The sequence below is a fragment of the Colobus angolensis genome, unplaced genomic scaffold, assembly GCF_000951035.1.
Source record: "Colobus angolensis palliatus isolate OR3802 unplaced genomic scaffold, Cang.pa_1.0 Scaffold28, whole genome shotgun sequence".
Classification (NCBI taxonomy): domain Eukaryota; kingdom Metazoa; phylum Chordata; class Mammalia; order Primates; family Cercopithecidae; genus Colobus; species Colobus angolensis.
This window is the reverse complement of record NW_012116043.1, coordinates 3,619,796-3,640,108: the sequence shown is the minus strand read 5'-3', so window position 1 is coordinate 3,640,108 and position 20,313 is coordinate 3,619,796. Positions and strand designations below refer to the sequence as shown.

The 20,313-nt window shown below is 57.2% G+C and overlaps 1 protein-coding gene across 2 annotated transcripts in view; it reads left to right on the top strand.

The window, feature by feature from the left end:
• The window catches only part of FAM101A (family with sequence similarity 101, member A), a 25,429-nt gene extending 6,638 nt beyond the window's left edge, over positions 1-18,791 (top strand). The window contains exons 1-3 of one of the 2 annotated variants that reach the window (XM_011948424.1): positions 192-291; positions 16,184-16,293; positions 18,226-18,791. In XM_011948424.1, coding sequence (XP_011803814.1) covers positions 16,220-16,293; positions 18,226-18,559 — 408 coding nt within the window. In that variant the 5' untranslated portion in view covers positions 192-291; positions 16,184-16,219 and the 3' untranslated portion in view covers positions 18,560-18,791. Of the gene's footprint in view, positions 1-191; positions 292-16,183; positions 16,294-18,225 lie in introns of those variants that run through there. The other variant, XM_011948426.1, reaches the window with a different exon arrangement.
• Positions 18,792-20,313: the final 1,522 nt, after the last annotated feature.

Sequence of the window (20,313 nt, the reverse complement as noted above, 5' to 3'; positions counted from 1 at the left end):
CCCGCCGCCGCCTGCCCCGTGCCTCGGAGAGCGGTGGAGAAGCCCCCGGAGGAGCGGGGGACCCGCGTCCCGCGCCCCCCAGACATGGTGGGCCACCTGCATCTGCAGGGCATGGAGGACAACCTGAAGGAGCAGGGCCGGGAGGGCTTGCTGGACAGCCCCGACTCCGGGCTGCCCCCTAGCCCCAGCCCCAGCCCACCCTTCTACTCCCTGGCGCCCGGTATCCTCGACGCGCGCGCGGGGGGCGCCGGCGCCTCCTCGGAGCCCCCGGGACCCAGCGAGGCAAGAGCGGTAAGGAGGCGCTCTCGCTCCCAAATGGAGGACCGCGCGGGCGGGTGGGTGAGGGCTGCCCCTCGAGACGCGCGCTACTGTGGAAGCCGGACGGACCTCCTCCTCTCCCTGCCCCGCAGCCACGAAGGCGGCCAGTGACAGCCACGCTTCTCAGCTGGGGACCAGGGTGTGTAGGGGGGAGGAGGTCCAGGCTGACCTCTGAACCTGGAGACCGCTCCCTGGCGGTAGGCCTCCCTCCAGAGTGATTCTTCCTATTGTCGGTAATAATGGGGGGCTCACGGGGCGGGGTAAAGGACACTCTGAAATTCCCAAAGAAGTTGGCTGCTGGCTAGGTGGGCTTGCGCCTAGAGGCCCGGCATGTTGCAGACATCTGGACCCGGCCCCTCTGCTGCTCCGGGTGCCCTGTTTACTGTCCGGGCGCTGCCAACGTGAAAGCCTTTTCTTTCTTTCTTTTTTTAAATAACCAAATCCAGACAGGATCCCTTCCTTCTCGGGATGTTAAGGCATGTTGACGTGGAGCTTAGGCGGGAGGGGGAGGCTGGAACCCCGGGTCAGGAAACTCAGGAGTTTGTCTCCTGCCAGACTAAGCCCAGCCTGGGGGGGGACTCCGGTGGGGACCCAGCTTGGCGCCTGGCCTGAGACTGGGCGCCCCCCTGGCAGGCGGGGAAGCATGTGGGCCCAGTGGGCGCCTTTGCAGCTTGAGGAAATGACAAGTTGAAATGAGTGATGGCCCATCCCTGCCCGCTCTCTGGCTGCGCCCTGCCCACTCTCTGGCTGCGCCCTGCCCACCTTAACAGCTTTTCTGCTGGGCGTGTGTGCTGGCTCCACTCCCCTTTCCTGGGGCCCCAGGGATATGCCTGGCACTCACAGGGCAAAAAAGGCCTCCCCCCAGCTGAAAATCCTCCTCCCCACAGCAGAAAGGAGCGGCTCCCCGCCTCAAGCCTCAGGACATGACCTTCATGCCTGCCTTGCTTGTTTCTTCCCCTGGTGGGTCCCAAACTTGGCCGCCAGTTGGAATCACTTGGAGAATCTTTAAAACCTACCCACACTCACTGCCCAGGTAGTCTCACTGAACTGATAGGGGGTGCAGCTTGGCATCGGAGAGTCTGTCTCCCTGGGTGATTGTACTGTTTAGCCAAGTCTAGGAGTCACTATCTTAGACCAACTCATGCAGCGAATTTGAACTTTGGTCTCTTTATGGGAGCCTGGCGGGTGGAAGGGGCGGTGAGGACTTCCAGGAGTTGATAGAGGTGACCAGGGCTGTTTGCAGTGAACCTGATCTTGCTGTCGAAAGGGGACCAGCTTTCCTGCCAGCGCGTCTGGGATTTGGCACCGTCACACATTTGGGCTGCACAGGTTGGGACTGAATCCCCGTGGTGCCTTGCACAGGGGGCTTGGAGAAAAAGGACGGGGAAACCGCCTTCTCCTTGGTTCCTTCCGTGACCCAGAAGCCTCCTTACAGAGGGTTTTCTGGAAGCGTTCTCTGCCATCCGGGCCAGCCCGTGGCTGCCGCAAGAATAGCATGGCTGGCTTACTTGTCTTGGCTGTTCTACTTGACTTTATTTTTTCCCCTTCCTGCTCACTGGATGCCAGGTATGGAACTGTGTTGCCCTGATCTTTTAATTTGGCTTAAAAGCAAAGCCCGGGGCTGTTTCCTCATGGGTAATGATACTTGGCATTTAGATAGCTCACACCGTGTGCCAGGACAACTGTCCTAAGCTCTTTATTTACATCAATTCATTTAATTTTCACTATATTCCCACGAAGCCTACACTCCAATTAGCCCCGTTTTCCAGAGGTGGAAGCCAAGGCCCAGAGGAGGTTAGCAACCTGCCCAAAGTTGCCCAGCCAGGAAGCGGCTGTGCCGGGCCTGGCTGCAGCGTCTGCCCTTCAACCTCGTATTATTCCCCTGTGCACTGTGCAACTAATTAACTACCTGTGATTTTTTTTTTTTTTGGAAAACAAAATGCCTGTGTACCTACCGGGTTTGAAGGGCTGCTTTTAATAAAAGGGAGAAAGCATTGCCTGGCGCCCCCTCTTCTCAGCTTTGGGGCTTGCCACTGTGGCCATGCCCAACCACCCCTTGCCCATCCCGCAGGGCACCCCACCCCCGCGGGGCACCCCACCTCCCCGTTAACTCCTGCTGAACTTTGCTCAGTACTCGCTGACGACTCAGGGACAGTGCTTTTTAGGTGCAAATATCGGCACCCCAAATTGTCTCAGGACAAAGAGGCGGAAACCTTTGATGCGCCTCACGCAGCTGATGCTTTCCAACACCCGAGGAAGAGGCTCGGGTTTCCATGTGAGCCTCAGGTTCAGACTGCGTTTGGCAGGGTGGGTGTCTTTGTTCCAGTATCCAGTGACTGACACCACCTTTCTGATCAAAGTTGGTGGCATATGCCTCAGCTGCTGGGGTAGACTGCAGTCCTGCCCCCAAATCTAAGCCACTGAGGTCCTCACCACCTTGTCACCTATTTTAGGAGGTTGGATGGACATGCATGTTAAACCTGCCTGTGCTTCACTTCATTAAAGAGGCCCCCACTTGGTTTGAATAAGCTGGACTTGCCTCCTGGACGCTCCCCACCCATTGAGGCAGGGTATCTGGGAAGCGGCTGGCTGCAAGATCAATCCCCAAGACATCAAAGGCCTTGGGGGCCAGGCTGGATATGAATGAACCCGGTCCCCACTCACCAGGGGCTTTTCATGCTCACTGTTGGAGCAAAGGTGGGAACGTTCCCAATCACTCCCAAGCCAGTTGAAGAGCTGGGAATCAGGCATTGGTCCCCCCAGAACTTACTGAGCACCTACTGTGTGTCACGCTCTGTTTGGGGCCTTAGAGGACACAGCAGTGAACAAGATGCTGACGGTCCCTGCCTTCATGAACTGGCATCCTAGTGGAAGAGACACAGCCACCAGCTGAAATATGTGTGGCAGCAGCAGGTGGATGGAGAAGTGCCCTTAAGGCCAGAAGCTGGGTGAGAAGTGAGCTTTAAGCAGGTGGACAGGGAGGTGATGGGTAACAGAAACCCACACACACTTAGGGTACGAACTTTACAGTGCTAGGTCTGAGGTGTGCTCAGTCCAAGAGAATGGCACATGTAAAGGTTCTGAGGCAGGAGTAAGCCAGGCTTGGCCTGCTTGGGTGATGGGTGCACCAAAATCTCAGAAATCACCACTAAAGAACTTACGCATGTAACCAAATGTCTCAGGAGCCACAAAGAGGCCGGGGCCGCTGGAGGGGCTGGGAGAGGCCAGGTCAGTGACTTCTAGGCGAAGCTGAGGCCAAAAATTAAAATTCCATTTGGTCTTTTAAAAAGTACTTGTGACTGTTCTATTTTTATTTTTAAAAAGGCATCATGAGCTTCCACACTCCCCAAATTAGAAACTCAAATGAAAGACTTGAGTGAGGAGGGTGCCCGTGTGGTACGCAGAAGGTGGTCCTTTTGCATCAGTGCAGGGCGTGTCTCCATGCGGGTGGGGACTTGTCTCCTGCATGGCCCAGAACAGCGGAGCCTGCCCATTGGCCTGGTGGCAGAGGGGATTGACCGTCAGCTGCATTCAGCCCACAAATTTTTTTAAAATTTATTTTTTAATGTTTTATTTCCATAGGTTTTGGGAGAACAGGTGGTATTTGGTTACACGAGTAAGTTCTTTAGTGGTGATTAATGAGATTTTGATGCACCCATTACCCAAGCAATATACACTGAATCCAATTGGTAGTCTTTTATCCCTCACCCCCTCCCACCCTTTCCCCTGAGTCCCCAAAGTCCATTGTATCATTCTTATGCCTTTGCATCCTCATAGCTTAGCTCCCACTTATAAGTGAGAAATATAGTATTTGGTTTTCCATTCGTGAGTTACTTCACTTAGAATAATGGTCTCCAGGCCGGGTGCGGTGGCTCAAGCCTGTAATCCCAGCACTTTGGGAGGCTGAGACGGGCGGATCACGAGGTCAGGAGATCGAGACCATCCTGGCTAACACGGTGAAACCCCGTCTCTACTAAAAAATACAAAAAACTAGCCAGGTGAGGTGGCGGGCGCCTGTAGTCCCAGCTACTCGGGAGGCTGAGGCAGAAGAATGGCGTAAACCCGGGAGGCGGAGCTTGCAGTGAGCTGAGATCTGGCCACTGCACTCCAGCCCGGGTGACAGAGCGAGACTCCATCTCAAAAAAAAAAAAAAAAAAAAAAAAGAATAATGGTCTCCAATTCCATCCAGGTTGCTGCAAATGCCATTATTTCATTCCTTTTTATGGCTGAGTAGTATTCCATGGTGTATATATACCACAATTTCTTTATCTACTCTTTGATTGATGAGCATTTGTCAGCCCACAGATGTTTAAAGCTGGGTGGGTGAGGGACACAGCTGAGCAGGACAGATGCTGCCTCTGCTGCCTGTGAGCTCCCAGGGCCAGGACTGTGGCTGCAGATTGAGCAAACACCCATACCCTTCTTCTCCTCCCCCCTGCCCGACAGAGCTGTGGGCATTTAGGGGTTGGCATCGTGGAGGAGTGAGGATGACTTTGAGGCAGACCTATCTCCGCAAGTGAATATGGGCAGTTTGGAGAAGTAGCCCTGTGTCATCTTACTGCACTCAGGGAGACTGAAAGTGGCATTTGGGATCTTACATTGTGTTCTCTGGGGTGCATGTTCAAATAAACAGCCCCCCTGTGGCAGGCAAAGGACTCAGCCCGTTATGGGGCAATGGCAGGTGGTGACAGATCTGAGCTGTTGCCACCTCCCAGATGCAGAGATGGGGCCTCTGGCCCTGGACTGCACCCACAGCTGGTGGCCTGGGCTCTGTCACCTTCAGGGCTCCCTCCCTCCATCCAGTCTCTCCCAGTCTGTTTATGCAGTGGGTGGATTTCTGAAGAGCGTACGTGAGAACTTCCCTAAGGAAGATGTGCTGGATCCCTGGACCCAGATTCCAAGAGAAGCCCATCCCTGAAAACTCCCCGGGGTGCCCAGCTCTTTGAGACCGCCTGTGGTCTCAGCCATCCCTTTGGACCTTGGCTGGGACCCTTGGGACTCCTGGATTTTCTCATTTCTGCTTCTTGTCTGTGATGGTGAAACTGAGTATGACAGAGGAGGGAGAAGGGAGCTAGTGAGGTAGTGCTGGGGTTGGGAAGGAAGGAAGGAAGGATGGATGGATGGATGGATGGATGGATGGATGGATGGATAGATGGAAGGATGGATGGATGGATGGATGGATGGATGGATGGATGGATGGATGGATGGATGGATGGATAGATGGATGGATGGATGGACAGAAGAATGGATGGATGGATGGATGGCTGGATGGCTGGATGGATGGATGGACAGAAGAGTGGATGGATGGATGGATGGATGGATGGACAGAAGGGTGTATGGATGGATGGATGCATGGATGGGTGGATGGATGGATGATGAATGGATGAACAGATGGCTGAACAGATGGACTTAGGAAAACAGGGATCAGCTCCCATGGCTGATCACAAGTGTGTGATGGCCCCCTGGCAGGCTCACAAGTGTGTTCCTGTGAAGATGTCTGAGCAAGCTAAGGTGGAAGACAGCCAGGTATGTCAGGACAAGGTGGGAGGGAGGAGCCTGTTTGCAGAAAGGGAGGCTGTGAGGAGGGAGAGGAGAGAAGGGAAAGCCGGAAGCCCTGGTACCTCCTTCCAGCCGCGTCTGCTCAATCCCAGGCCTCCAGCGGAAATTCAGCAAAGCGTCTGATAGCCCTGGTCTCGCGGGCAGGCTTACCCAGCTGAGAAACTAAGCGATATCTGTAGCTTTAGCATGAAAAGAAGACAAACAGGCTCACGGCCTTCCAGGTGCTCTGGAAACAAGGGAGCCCCCTGCATGGGGAAAATGCTGCCAGACAGACTGGGGGCAGCTTTCCTGGGGGCAGCTTTCCTGGGGGCAGGTGTGGTCTGTCCTGTGTGCCCTCCAGTGCTCGGCCTCCCTGTGGGGCACGGTACGTGAACCGCAGACACCTCCTGGTGACCATTGTGAGTGGTATCTTTGAGAAAGGACAGTGTTCTGAGTGTCGGGGGAAGGGGAGACCCTGCCCGAAGCCCTGCAGCCTGTGCAAGGTGATTCTTGTGCCCTAGGTTGGCGGCCCCCATTCTGTTATTGGCTGGCAGAGCTGTGGCTCCCCGCACTCATTTCTCAGAGCTGCCGTGACAAAGTACCACAGACTGGGTGGCTTAACATTGAAGAAATTCATCCTCTCACAGTTCTGGAGGCCAACAAGTCTGAAATCAAGCTGCTGGCGGAGGCACACTCCTCTGGAGGCTCTCGGCGGGGGGCATCCATCCCACCTGCCTCTCCCAGCTACTGGCCGCATCACGCCAGTCTCTGCCTCTGTCTTTATGAGGCCTTCTTGTCTCTGTGTGTGTCCCCATGTCCAGATATCCCTCTTCCTATAAAGACATCAGTCCTTGGACCAGGGTCCACCCTGATCTAATCTGACCTTGTCTTAACTTGATCACATGTGCAAAGACCCTCTTTCCAAATAAGGTCACAGTTGCAGGTACCAGGGTTCAGGACTTGAACTTACCTTTGTGGGGGACACAAAGCAGGCCACACCCGTCTTGCTGACTTGGGTGCATCTGGCCTGCCCATCTCAGGAGGGAGCCCAGCCGGAGCACCGCCTCCAAGCTTGTGACGTTTCTCACCGTTTGCTCACCGTTTCTCTGCTTTGGCTGTCAGATCCTGCACCCGTGGGTTCCTCGCTGGGCCCTTGATAGTTCTTGGCTCTCCAGGGAGCAGCCTGACCCACTCAGGGTCTCCTGAGATCCCCCACAAGCAAACTGTGTCCTTTCGACAATCACATTCAGGTGCCCCATTGTGCCACGTTGGGGGAGATTGAGAAAGACCCACCCCTGCCCCAGGATTCGCCAATAGCCAAGGCTGTCATCAGAAGGGTGGGAATTCTTGGTGCTTAAATGCCCCCTCCTTGGTTCATCTTCCTCATGGGTGATGGTCAAGGTTAACATTAGCCCAGCCCGTGTGCTTTGGTCTCAGATTCCCTGTGTATGTCCCAGACAATCAAGTTCTGACAGCACCGGAGGTTCTCACTGCCAGGGAGGTCAGGAGCTGAGCTCAGGGGAAGCTGTTGCAAGGCTCCATGTGGCTTTGGCAAGGACGCCTCTCCTGCGGCCCGTGTGGGGCTCCCTGGCTGTCCTGCTGTCTCCAGGAGCAGCAATGGGAGGGCTCTGGGTACCTCCTCCTGCCTCCCACTCCCGCACTGATGGGCTGCTAGTTGGCTCCTGTGTGAAAGCTCATGGTTCAGTGAACTGGGCCGTAGTATCTGGATGGCCCTGTGTCACCCAGGCTGTGCCTTCCTGTGAGTCCCTGCCCAGACAAGCCCAGACTCCAGGTCTGGCAGGCTGTCACCGCGAGGCACTGAGCTCTCCACAACAGAGCGGCTATCTTTCTTCACCGGCCCATGGGCTATGGCCTGTGTAGCAGCCAGGAAGGTGGGGAGCTCTGAAGAGCCCCTGTGTACTTTGACTTCCAGCCAGTGAGTGTTCATCCCCGCCCCAGCGGCTCCCGGGAAAGGCTCCTGGGCCAAGCAGGTGGGGCCTGGTGGGCCCTTGGCGAGTGTCCACAGGACCCAGCACCCTCCAGGGCCTGTCCTGCCCCCCACACCGTCCTGCTGCCCAGGAGCCTGGGAGTAAGCCCAGCCTCCCCAGGCTACAACAGGCTTGCCCTGGACCCTGGAAGGAGCTAGGAACCTGGGCTTGGGCCAGCTCTGTTTTCCCTCCTAGTGGGGAGGGAAGGATGGCATCTGGGTGACTCTCCCATGTGCCTGAGACTCACTCGTTTTCCCCTGTCCCGACATCCCAGAGCTTCAAGGTGAATGCTGAGCCCACTAGGAAACCGCCAGCTTGTGCCTTGGGCATCCCTGATGGGCCCCCAGCCCCAGAGTGTGGGCCTTGCTGACGGCACAGCCTCGTTTCACAGACGAGCAAACCGAGGCAGCCAAGGGTATCTCACTGGATTCTGTCTAGACCAGAACAGGAGCCTGGGCCTGTGGGAGGGCACTGAAGCCTGATGGACCAGCTGAGGATGGCAGTGGGGAGGGGGTCTGTCTAGGGGCTTCCTGTGCTCAAGGTGGCCGCACGGCCAGGGCAGGTGAGCAGTGACAGGTCCCGTGTGCGTATGCTCGACTCCTTCCCTGGCCCTCCCCTGCCCTGCCAGCCCCCATGGGACTGTGTGTGACCCAGTTTTCGGGAGTATCTCGCTCCCGCGTGGCTGGAAAGTCGGACTTCCAGGGCCGCAGCCTGCCTTCTTGGCCGCGAGAGGCACTTCCCTTGCCCACTCCCCAGGCTGGCTGGAGTCCGCGAGGCGCCACGACCATTTCGATGTTCAAATAGCCCTGCAGCTAGAAAGATGAAGCTCCGAGCCTCCAGTTGAACTGGTGGCTGCCACCACCTTCCCTTGGCGTCTGGCCCTGCCGCTCTGTGGGAGTGTCCTGGGCCTTGGCGGGGACTTCCGAAGCCGTCTCACCACCCAGGCCCGCTGGACGCCAGCCTGCATTGGTCTGGGCTTCCACAGCGTCTGGTGTCTCCTGGGCAGCGCGCTTCCAGCTTGGGTGGATTTTGGTGTTTTTTCAGTGGGACGGACCCTTTGGCAAATGGTGCCCAGAGCTCTGGCTTCCCGGGCCAGCCTGTGAAGTAGGCCTTGTCTACTGCTGGCAGCCAGGTGGGGAGCGGGACCCGGCGGAAGGCGGCTGCCTTTGTCGGCACCCACGCTCCAGGTGTGGCGGTATCCGGAGGGTTTGGCAGTGTCTTCATTCTGCGTGCACCAAGGAGAGATGCTGGGGCGGGGGCTCTGCCACAGCACAAAGGCTTTGCCTCTGAAATAAGCCCTCCCTGCTCGATGGGTGAGGAGTTAGCCTTTCCTGGCAGCACACGGGTGGGTAACGCCAGCAGCAGGCTGCCTCTCTCTCCCTCCAGCCCTTCCACCTGTCTGGACAGAAGAAACACTTCCCTAAACCTTAGTGCCCATGTTAATGTCCCCTTCCACATGGTGTCGTCCTCTCTTCTCCCCTGTGGCTTCACATCACCCCCTCTTGCAGGAGAAGGGCCCTGGGAGTTCCTGTGCCTCATCTCACTCCCACCGGGCCCAGCACACAGTAGGTGCTCAGCAAACAAACACCTGCACGCACTTGGGAGAATGCCAAGCTTCAGATAACATTTTTTGGGGAGTGTGTATTATTTCTAGAAACATGGAGTCATATAGAGTCTTGCAGCTGGGGTCAGTGTTGACTGAACGGTGAGCCATAGAAGATGATGATGGGCCTGTCTTGTCACTGCCTTGTTTTTGTGAAGTGACTGTCCTGAAACGATGCCGGCTTGCTCCTGAAAGTAAGGAGAAGTGTTGTTTTAGGTTTGAAGGGTGTGAGCTCTACCTCTGTCCGAAGGGTGTGAGCTCTACCTCTGTCCAGAGAGGCGCTTCCACTCCAGACCTTCATGGGAGAGAAGGATCCCTGCTGTGGGCGCACTGGCACCCAGTGCCACCCCTGGGCTGGGCGCTGTTCCACATCGCTGCCAACTCTGACCCAGCCGCACTGAAGCCTGGGAGGCGGGGCCTCCTATCGCCCCACTTCAGAGACGCGGAGGCCGTGGGGGCCCAGAGACGGGAAGTCATTGGCCTGAGTCACACAGCTTAGTAGTCTCTCATGGCTGCTGCAGCCAGTTACCAAACACATAGTGGCTTCGAACTGCAGGAATTTGTTGTCATGTTCCAGCTCTGGAGGTCAGGAGTCCCAGAATCAAAGTGTCGGCAGGGCTGGTTCCTTCTGGAGGCTCAGAGAGAGTCCGTTCCTGTGCCTGTTCTGACTCCTAGAGGGGCCCGTGCTCCTTGGCTTGTGGCCCCTTCCTCCTCATCAAAGCCAGCAACACAGCATCTTCTGGCCTCTTTCCGACTCTGACCCCCTGGAACGCTGTGATGACATCGGGCCCACCCGGGTGACCCAGGACCATATCCCGTCTCAGAATCCTTAATCACATCTGCAGAGTCCCTTTTGCAGATATTTCCAGGTCCTGGGGATTAGGATGTGGACAGCTTTGGGGGCCGTTGTTCAGCATGCCACAGCCAGGCAGGGAGCAGCTGCCTCTCTTTTGGGCCACTCACTCTGTGTCAATGCCAGGGAGAGATGGGGCCACCTCGAGGCCGTCTGCTGGGGGCTTCCATCCTCTGCCTGTGGTCCTCAGCCCGTGTGCTGGGGTGACTGTGACTAGCAGGGATGGGGCTGCCGGTGATGTTTGTCCACAGGCTGCTGCCAGACTTGAAGACAGGCATGGGCCCAGCCTTGGGGCTCTCTGGATTGGGGCAGAGGCTGCTTTGCAGGTGTGGAGCCTCCCCTCCCCATATTGCAGGGACGGAGAGGTGCTGGGCCCTGGGCTTAGAGGTGATAAGGACTCCAGCCTTAGGGAGCTGCTTCTCTGGGGGTGACAGAAACACAAAGGGGTTACTGCAGTGGAGGCCAGTAGATGGGAGCTCCTGTGTCCCCACAGAGGACGCCCCTAAGAGTTGGAGCGGACTCTGAGTTGGCTCTCGCCAGGCCGAGTGAGAAGGAGCCAGTGCAGCAGGGAACAGCGGGAGCACACAGGCAGCCTCGGGTCACAGACAAGGGGCCGAGAGAGAAACGGGCAGAGGTCCCCAGTGGAAAGCCTTGAGCCCGTGTCAGGGGAGCTTGGAGCTGAGGGGGCAGTGATGGGACAGGCCCCTGGGCATGAAAAGCAGTGGAGGAACGAGGGTGAGGGCCTGGGCCCTGGAGCCGCACCACCAGCGTCCAGCGCTGGTCTGCCTCTTCCAGCTGTGTGGCCTTGGGCAAATGACTTTGCCACTCTGGGCCTTGGTTTCCACATCTGGCAAATGGGGGTGCTGCCAGCAGCTGTGTGCTGGGGTTTTCATAAGGATCAGATGAGTAGGATATGTGGCGAGTGCCCAGAATGCTGCCCGGCACCGTGAGAGCGCAAAAAGCTCTCCATCCTCATTGTCCAGGCAGGTATGGGGGCGACAGGGAGGGGACAGATGTAGGAAATATCAAGCCAGGCCCGGGAAGGACTTGGCTCTGAATTCATGGTTCCCGCTCCGTCGGCCCTCTACTCCCTCTGCCCGAGGTGGTGTGCATGTGGTCGCCATGGTTACAGGCACCAGCCTGGAGGAATAGGGTCCCCACCGCCTGCTGACCCCATGGGATCCAGCTGCCCTGTCTTCAGCCAAGAACAAAGCACCGAGCCTCACCGTGCACTAGACGCTGGGGTGTAGGGGATGGAGACCGTGCCTCCCCATCCATGGGGGCATCATACTCCAGGTAGGGCCAGAGAGCAGGGAGAGGGCCGCAAACCTAGAAATCAATGCGTAAGCAAAACCTGCTGAGTGCCATGTCCCAGTGGCAGTGGTCAGGCAGGTGTCATGACCACTATGCATGGTGCCTCACTACCTCAGTCCCCAGTGGCCATGAACCCTGGCTGCCCACGGCTGGCAGCTCTCCCATTTCCTAGAGAGCTGTCCTTGGGGGAAAGGGAGCTTCTTCCACCCCCAGGAGTGAGGCAGCCAGTGGCCAGCAGCCCGCTGTCCCAGGTGGGACCAGTGCTGGGGCAGCCACACTCCTGCGCCCCTGGTGTGACGGGGCCCGGCTGGTCACGGCTGTGCCCCCACCTTGCCTGGTTGACACCTGCTTGGCCCCTCTCTCCCATTCCCCTGGAAGGACTCCACCAATAAACTGGTTTCACAAGCCATCCCCAGTCCCTGATCAAGATGGGAGGAGGCCAGGCCGGGGACCCACAGTGGTCTCAGCCAGCCCCGGCGCCTACATGGAGGGCTGGGAGGTACAGGCCCCAGTGTTCGCTCCTGTCTTGATTTTAGCGTGTGGACTTTTTGTGTGCTCTTCCTAGAGCCGCTGTAAAAAACAAACAAACAAACAAAACTGCCACAAACTGGGGTGTCTGAGACAATAGAACTCTATTCTTGCACAGTTCTGGAGGCCAGAGTTCCAATCCAGGCGTGGGCAGGACCACACTGCTTCAGAGGGCCCCAGGGGAGGCTCCTTCCCGCCTCGCTGGCTCCTGGTGGCTCCAGGTGCTCCTTGGCTTGTGGTTGCGCCCCTGCCATCCCTGCCTCCACATTTTCCCTGTGCATCTGCGTCCGCTTTTTTTTTTTTTTTGAGACAGAATCTCGCTCCGTTGCCCAGGCTGGAGTGCATTGGCGCGATCTCATCACACTGCAACCTCTGCCTCCTGGGCTCAGGCGATCCTCCTGCCTCAGCCTCCCTAGTAGCTGGGATTACAGGTGTGAGCCACCACGCCTGGCTAATTTTTGTATTTTTAGTAGAGACGGGGTTTCACTGTGTTGGCCAGGCTAGTCTCGAACTCCTGACCTCAGATGATCCACCCACCTCGGCCTCCCAAAGGATTATAGGTGTGAGCCACCGCCTCCCTCCTGTGTCCACTCTCGTAGGGACACCAGTCACTGGCTTTAGGGCCCACCCTCCTCCGAGATGACCTCATCTCAGGAGCCTCAATTCCATCTGCAAAGGCCCTATTCCAAATAAGATCCCGTTCACAGGGTCTGTGTGGACATGGGGTTTGGGGGAGACCCTATTTGACCCACACTGCCCTTGTCCTTGGGAAGCTATCTCTGGCTGTGTGTTTGGTGTCTGTGCCTTGACCCTCGCTGCTTCTCTCAAGGACCTCTGTGGGTCCATCTCATCCTGGCCACACTGGGCCATGTCCCATCTCCCAGGGAGAGGGTCTGCATGTTTGAGACCAGACTGTGACCTCCCTTGGGTCCCTGCCTCTACCCCAGGCACCTCCAGCCCTCCCCATTTTGACACAGGCAGACAGAGCCAGGGGCAAATCCAGGACCTGCCCAGCCAGCGGCCTGAGTGGCTCTGAGGAGAGCAGAGCCATTGATGGGGCCATCTTGGGGGCCTTTTCTTTGAGGGCCTCTGCACACAGCATGCAGTGGTCATTTGGGGCTGGGGCTGGCCTGCCGGCTGGAACCTCACCCACAGCCTGCATCCCCCTAGGGCAGCCTGTGCAGGGTGCTTGCTGAGACCGTGAGCGTGTTCTGGATCTGCCCCGGCCAGTGTGACAGCTGCCAGTGTGTAGCGGGTGTGACTGAGGAATGTAATGAGGACTGCTGAATTGTAACGAATTTAAGTTGAACAGCCCCATGCGGCTAGTGGCCTCTGTATTAGAAGCCCTAGAACAGGGTCCCAGGGTGGCCTGCATGCCAGGGGGAGGCAGGGCTGAGGGTGTGTGGGTGTCCTGGGTGCTGTTTGTGGCTGTGTGGCCCCGGTGCCCAATGTGGGGGGCGCCAGGACCTGTGGGCCCTGGGGCCACAGTGAACTCGGCTTCACCCCTCAGATCACGTCCCAAGTGGCACTGCACAGGGAAGTCCTCCCTGATTACCTGGTGGTCAAACCCTTCTCGTGCCCTCATCACCCTGACGATCACAGCCCTCCCGACAGTTGGCATCTTCGTCCGTTGGTGGGGCATTGGTGAGAGTAGCAGCGGATTCAGGCAGCAATCTCCGATGAGGTGAGGAGACCCTCTCTGTTTACCACCGTAGCAGCAGTTCAGAGCACAGTGCCGGCACACGGTAGCTGCGCAGTGAGTGAGCTGAGTGGAAGACGTTCTGCCGTGGCCGCGAGCATCTCTTCGAATCTACACTCATGCTTTCTCCAAAGCTACGCTATTCATACGCTCTGGGTCTATTATTCATAACTTCAGTGATGAACAAGCTATCTGAAAAATAGGCGGGTTATTTAAAGCCCTGCCCTTCACCTCCTTGAGCCCTTGACGTGGGCACATGTAGTTCCAGCACAGGTCCTAAGTAGTGGCCTTGTCAGGCCCCCTGCTATCCCAGTGTAGGCTAGTCAGGCAGGGGGATGCCTCATAACAAACATCCCCAATCTCAATGGCATCGAAGAGCAAGGGCTTCTTTCTGGCTCTTCCTATGTGTTCCTCACGGGTTGGCCGTGACTTGAGTGTCACAGCAACACCTCAAGGAGAACATCTAGGGCTACCTTAAAAGGCTTTAGGGGCCAGGCGTGGTGGCTCACGCCTGTAGTTCCAGCTCTTTGGGAGGCCAAGGTAGGAGGATCACTTGAGCCCAGGAATTTGAGATCAGCCTGGGCAACATAGTGAGATCCTGTCTCTGCAAAAATTGTTTTTTAAATTGGCTGGGGCATGGTGGCATGCACCTGTAGTGCCAGTTGTGTGGGAGGCTGAGGTGGGAGGATCGCCTGAGCCCAGGAGGTCAGGGCTGCAGTGAGCCGTGATTGTACCACTGCACTCGCGCCTGGGTGACAGAAAGAGACCCTGTCTTAAAAAATAAAAAAAAATAAAATAAAATAAAAGGCTTTAGAAGCAGAGCCTCCTGGCCCTGCCCTAAGTGAAACCTCTACTTCAAGACGCTCGTTTTGCTGGGCTGGCCCTGAAGGACCCCCACGTGTAGATGGACAGGGTTTTCTTGGGTAGGTGGAAGAGGGGAAAGGCCTGTGAGGCTGAGTCTGGCAGGGAACACTTCAGGAGGGAAGAGTAGGGTAGGGGAGGGCAGAAGTGTCACCGTGTTGGCATGAGGAGAGGCTGCAGAGGCCAGAGGTCTGTGTTTTCAGAATCAGTTTGGGGCTGAACCAGCGGCTGAGCTGGGGGGAGGGGGAGGTGGGCCGCAGGATGGGGTAGGGGTCCTTAGGCCACTTCCTGTGAGGAGCAGGACGGGGTGGGGGTCCTTAGGCCACTTCCTGTGAGGAGCATTGGGCAGGGGCATGTCCCTGATGGTCTTTGCTTCCACAGGGAGTGGAATTTTGGGACAGACTTTAAAACAGACCAGAGAAAGAACTTCCCAGCGTGGAGCTGTGGGGTGGATTTGGGAGGGGAACAGAGAGTGCTTTCTTTGTGTCTGTCTGAAGGGGCTCTTTCTAAAGGGACTGTGGATGGCTTCTTTTCCCATAGAACTCTCTTTCCCCACCTTGCCAAGATTCTTCCAGCTGCAAGTGACAGAAAGGCAGCTCAAATGGTCTGAAGCCTCCCTCAAAATGGATTTGCTGGTGCTCACAACTGAGGGACAGTTTCAGGTGTGGCTTGATCCAGGCATTTGAACAATGTTGGAAAGACTTGATCTTTCACCGTCTTTGACTCCTGCTCTCCTTAGTGCAGCTCCATTTCCGCATGGTTTCCAACCCCCCAGCCCACATTCTTAGCCCCCCACAAGGGGGCTCTCTCCACAGCTCTGGAGGAGAAGCTGGGTAGCTCTCATTGGCCCAGTGTGGGTTACACGCCCATGTCCAATCCAGTCCCTGTCTTCAGGGAGATGTGGTGCCATTTCTAGAAGATGTGGATGCTGGCTAGGCCCACCCTGCTCTCCTGCAGACATCTGCCATTCTGATCGGCTTCCTGTGCCCCTCTACAGGCCTGGCCAGCTCCCACCTGTGTGTCCCTCCCTGGCAGGTGTGCCACAGACGCAGATGTGGTGGGGTCTCTTCCCCTCTGGAGGTTACCTGAGCCTTGGGTGGCATCAAGAAGGGCTCGGAACCCTTTCTCCAGGCCGAGGATGGTTTCAGCCCCGCAAAGAGCACAGAGGGACCCCAGTTCTCCAGGGCTCTGAGCTGGGCTCCGGGGTGGGTGTGGCCTGGAGGTTGCAGTGAGAGGCCATGACCACACCCCTTGTTGAGATTTGGGAGCCGGGGAGCAGGCTGGTGGTGGGGACTGGGCAGACCCCTGAATGCCTGGATCCCACGGAGGAGCTCTGGGGTGGGCTTCCTGATGGGCCCCACAAAACAGCTTCCAGACCAAGCCAGGGCCAGAGGGTGTCAGGTGCTCCTATGTGCCCAGCAGGGAGCTGAGGCCACTGCGACAAGGAGCTGCATAACCCTGCGCCCCGGCTCTCCCCACAGCCCTCCTCCCGACTCCCACATCCCCCGGCGCCGGAGATGAGGCCCCGCATGCTGCCAGTGTTCTTTGGGGAGAGCATCAAGGTGAACCCGGAACCCACGCGTGAGATCCGGTGAGTGGGCCGCTGGGCTCTGTGTGGGAGGAGGGGGCGGGGGGTTGGGTGCTGGTCCTGACTGTCTTGTGGGATGGGGGTGGGGACTAGGCCAGGCTGAGGGCTCAGGAGGCTCCCTACCCTCGAGGTGGCCCCTCTGGGTGCTGCCTTCTGGGATGATGGCCGTGTCTTAGCCAGAGACAAAACTGATTTTAAGAGACTCTGACCCCAAAGGACCCTCTGTATCCACCCCATGCCCCCACCCCAGGCCTATTCAGCCATTTCCCATTTCCCCATTTCCCGTCTGCTCCAACAGGCTTTCATTTTAAATCCAACCTCTCAGAAAAATTGGAAAATTATAAACATAACCACTTGTGCACCCTAACTCTCCCTCCCTTCTCCTGCCAGATTTTTTTTTTTTTTTTAGATGAGCTCTCACTGTGTCACCGAGGCTGAAGTGCAGTGGTGGGATCATGGCTCACTGCACCCTCTACCTCCTGGGCTTAAGCAATCCTCCTACCTCAGCCTCCTGAGTAGCTGAGACTACAGGTGTGCACCCCCATGCCTGGCAAATTTTTGTATTTTTTTGCAGAGATGGGGTCTCACTATGTTGCCCAGGCTGGTCTCCAGCTCCTGGGCTCAAGTGATCCTCCTGCCTCAGCCTCCTAAAATGCTGGGATTACAGGTGTGAGTCACTGCGCCCAGCCCCTGCCAGACTGTTAGGTATTCACAACCAAACCATTCAGGCAACTCAGGCCCCCTTGTCACTCTGTTGTCCAAGAGTTAGGGGACACTGAGCTGCTCCATGTTCTTTGTGACTGAAATTAGGTTCTTGAGACCACCCATGAGCTACTGCACTGTAAGTGTACTGGGTGCCCTCCCATGCACATGACATCTTAGGTGGCATGTGAATTGAAATAAGGCACCCCTGCTTGGGAACATCCCACGTCGATTTGCCCTCTTCTGAAGCTGCTGGGGCTCAGGCTTCCCGAAGGTGGACTGTGGGATCTGTGATTTTTCCCACGTATCTATGGGGCTGTCTCCATCCGCTTGTCCCTGTCGAGTGGGGCCAGCCAAGCATCTGAGACCTACTGCCTGCTGCCCCTGCCAGCCATGCAATGGTCCCAGGAGACAAACGGGTCCACTTCTAAATTATTTTTCAATCCCCAAACAGCCTTCACTGCCTAGTTTTTAAAATGCAAGCTAAAATTGGATCATCAGAAGCCCAGCATGGGTGGAGGACGGACGGCTTGACCCTCAGGACCTCTGATGCCTTCACAAGTCTTTTGTGGTCACCTCTGGGGGTTCGATGGGGAGGATTCGCTCCCTCCCAGAGCTTGCAGTTTGATTTCCTAAAGCTCTGGACGTGGAACTGGGGGATCCTAGTCAGTGACTCCTCCAGGGGTGTGGAAGGGACTTTTTGGTATTTTGATATAATTTCAAACTTTTTGAAAGGTTGCATGTGCGTCTCAAACAGATTCACGGGTTGTTTATATCTTGCCCTACTTGAGAGGAGATTGGTGACATCCTGCCCTTTAGCCCCCAGATACTTCAGTGTGTCTCCTAAGAACAGGGACATCCTCTTCCATGACAGCAGCATAGTTGTCAGCATCAGGGAAGTGCACACGGTGACGCCAGCACCTAACCCACACGACACGGCTCAGTTTCACCCGTCGTCCCAGAAAGGTCCTTTCCCGGCTTACTTTTTCTCCCCAGTTCAGGATCCAGTTGAGGTCCTTCATTGCGGTTAGCTGACTTGCCTCTTCAGTCTCTGTGAAGCCAGGACAGTCCCTCAGTCCTTCTTTGACCTTCTTGACCTTGACATTTCAGAGCAGCACACACCTGTTAGGCTTCAGAGCATCTGCCCAGGGCCCTTTCGTGTCCATGCTGTGTGCAGGGAATCGGGCTGCTCCCCATCCTGGGCTCACTCCGCTTCTCTCCTGTCCTTTCCAGCTGCAACTCTGAGGTCAAGTACGCCTCAGAGAAGCATTTCCAGGACAAGGTCTTCTATGTGCCTGTGCCCACCGTCACAGCCTACAGCGAGACCATTGTGGCGGCACCCAACTGCACGTGGCGCAACTACCGCAGCCAGCTGACCCTGGAGCCACGCCCGCGCGCCCTGCGTTTCCGCAGCACCACCATCATCTTCCCCAAGCATGCCAGGAGCACTTTCCGGACCACCTTGCACTGCAGCCTGGGCCGGCCCAGCTGCTGGTTCACCGCCAGCGTGCAGCTGCAGCTGTGCCAGGACCCTGCCCCCAGCCTCCTGGGCCCTGCCACGCTCTGACGGGGCTGGGGCCGGCCCGGGGTGCTGGAGGAGCCGGGAGCCCTGGGGAGGAGCCGGGAGGACGGACAGGATGAGCTCGGCCTGGCACTCTGGCAGGAGGCAGGCAGGGAGGCTGCCAGGCCAAGGACCTGCGTGGAAGGAGGTGGCTCTCGGCTGCCTGCCCTGACCCACAGGCTGGGTGGTGGTCTCCTTGTTTTGGTGTCCAGGACTCAATAGAAGCATCTATTTTTTTTAGCACTTAAGCTGGCAAGGCAGTAGTGGCACACACTGTTAGGTGGTGGCCACTTTCAGGGTCAGGGGAGAAGAATGTGTCCATAGCGTGCCCTTGAAGCAGAGAACAGCCCAGAGCAGTGCGAGGACAGAGGCAGCCCAGCCTCAGCTGGTGGGAGTGGCTGCCGCTCCCTGAGAGCCCTGCCACCCCATGTGTTCCGTGCTGGTGGCCAAGGCCGTGTGTGAGGGAAGAGGGGCGCCTCTCTTCCCTGCTGCTGGCCTGGGGTGTTTCCCAAACAGGCTTTCGCACACATGCAGGTTGCACCGAGAGGTCTGGAGGCCACCTCTGGTGGTTGGCTGAGCCACCTCTGGCGGACGTTGAGCCAGGAGGTTGGACAAAGGCCGGATGCTGATGCCAGGGCTGGAGTTGGTTATATTGGGGGCGGGGAAGGCCTAGAAATACTTTGAGCCATGGCCTTGCCAGTGTTCCATGCCCTCCAGTATTGAAGATTTGGGGCACTGCCTGTCAAAACGGAAAGACTGGTGCTTAGCCTTGGAGCCTCACCGGCAGGGTGTCTCCAGCTAACAGCCATCCACGCACCACCTCCAGGACTAGCACCCCTGATGGCAAAACCCAGTGCCCAGCGGAGGCGGTGAAGCTCTCGGAAATGCTGCCACCTGTGCGAGGTCGGGTCTGAACTCGAGGGAGTCAGAGCTCAGCTGTCAGTTTAAAGAGACACTGAGGGGACCAGGTTGCCGCATCAGCCTGCGTTCCTGTGTGTGATCGATTGTGCTATGACAGCACCTTACTCCTTCCTGCAGCAGGCTCACCCCTGCCCGTGGGATACTGCTCCTCTGAGCGGCCAGCGCTTCCAGGAAAGGCTGGTGGAGTTGTGGGAGGAACATGAGCCAGACGAAGGCTTGGCTCAGGGCTCCCTGGAACAAGGCAGTGTGCACAGGGAGCTGGGGGAGCCCCCAGCCTGGGGCAGCCCAGCAGGCCGCTGAACAAACAGCCCAGAAGCCGGCACTGTGGCAGGGTGCCGAGGGGATGCCCCTCTGAGCCTTCCTCCCCACTCAGACCTGAACGCACTCCGCAGTTGGGGGCTGCCCCTGCCACTCCCCTGGTAACCCCGACAAGGGGAGGGGAAGGTTCCCTGGGGCTTGAGCTCCCTCTGTGGAGGTGAGGAGGGGAGATTCCGTTCACATCCGGGAGGGGCGAAATGACTGATGTATTTTTATGTATCTACACAGAGAGTGCATTTTCTCTCCAGAGATGCTTTCCGGTTAACAAAGGAATAACTTAAGAAATTGACTGATTATCTTAATAAACTGCAAACCCAACGGGACTTCCTCTTCTGTGTGTGAGACCCTCAGCTCCCGCTGGGGTTGGGGAAGGGGAAGACGGGTCTCCAGGCCCCTTTTCCTGTGTGGCCATCACTTTTTTTCCACTCAGATCTTGTGCCCTAAGGAGCCGGCCTCGGCCTTGATCAAAGGAACAAAGAAGGACTTAGCCCCCAGCCCTGTAGACAGCCTCAGGGTACACC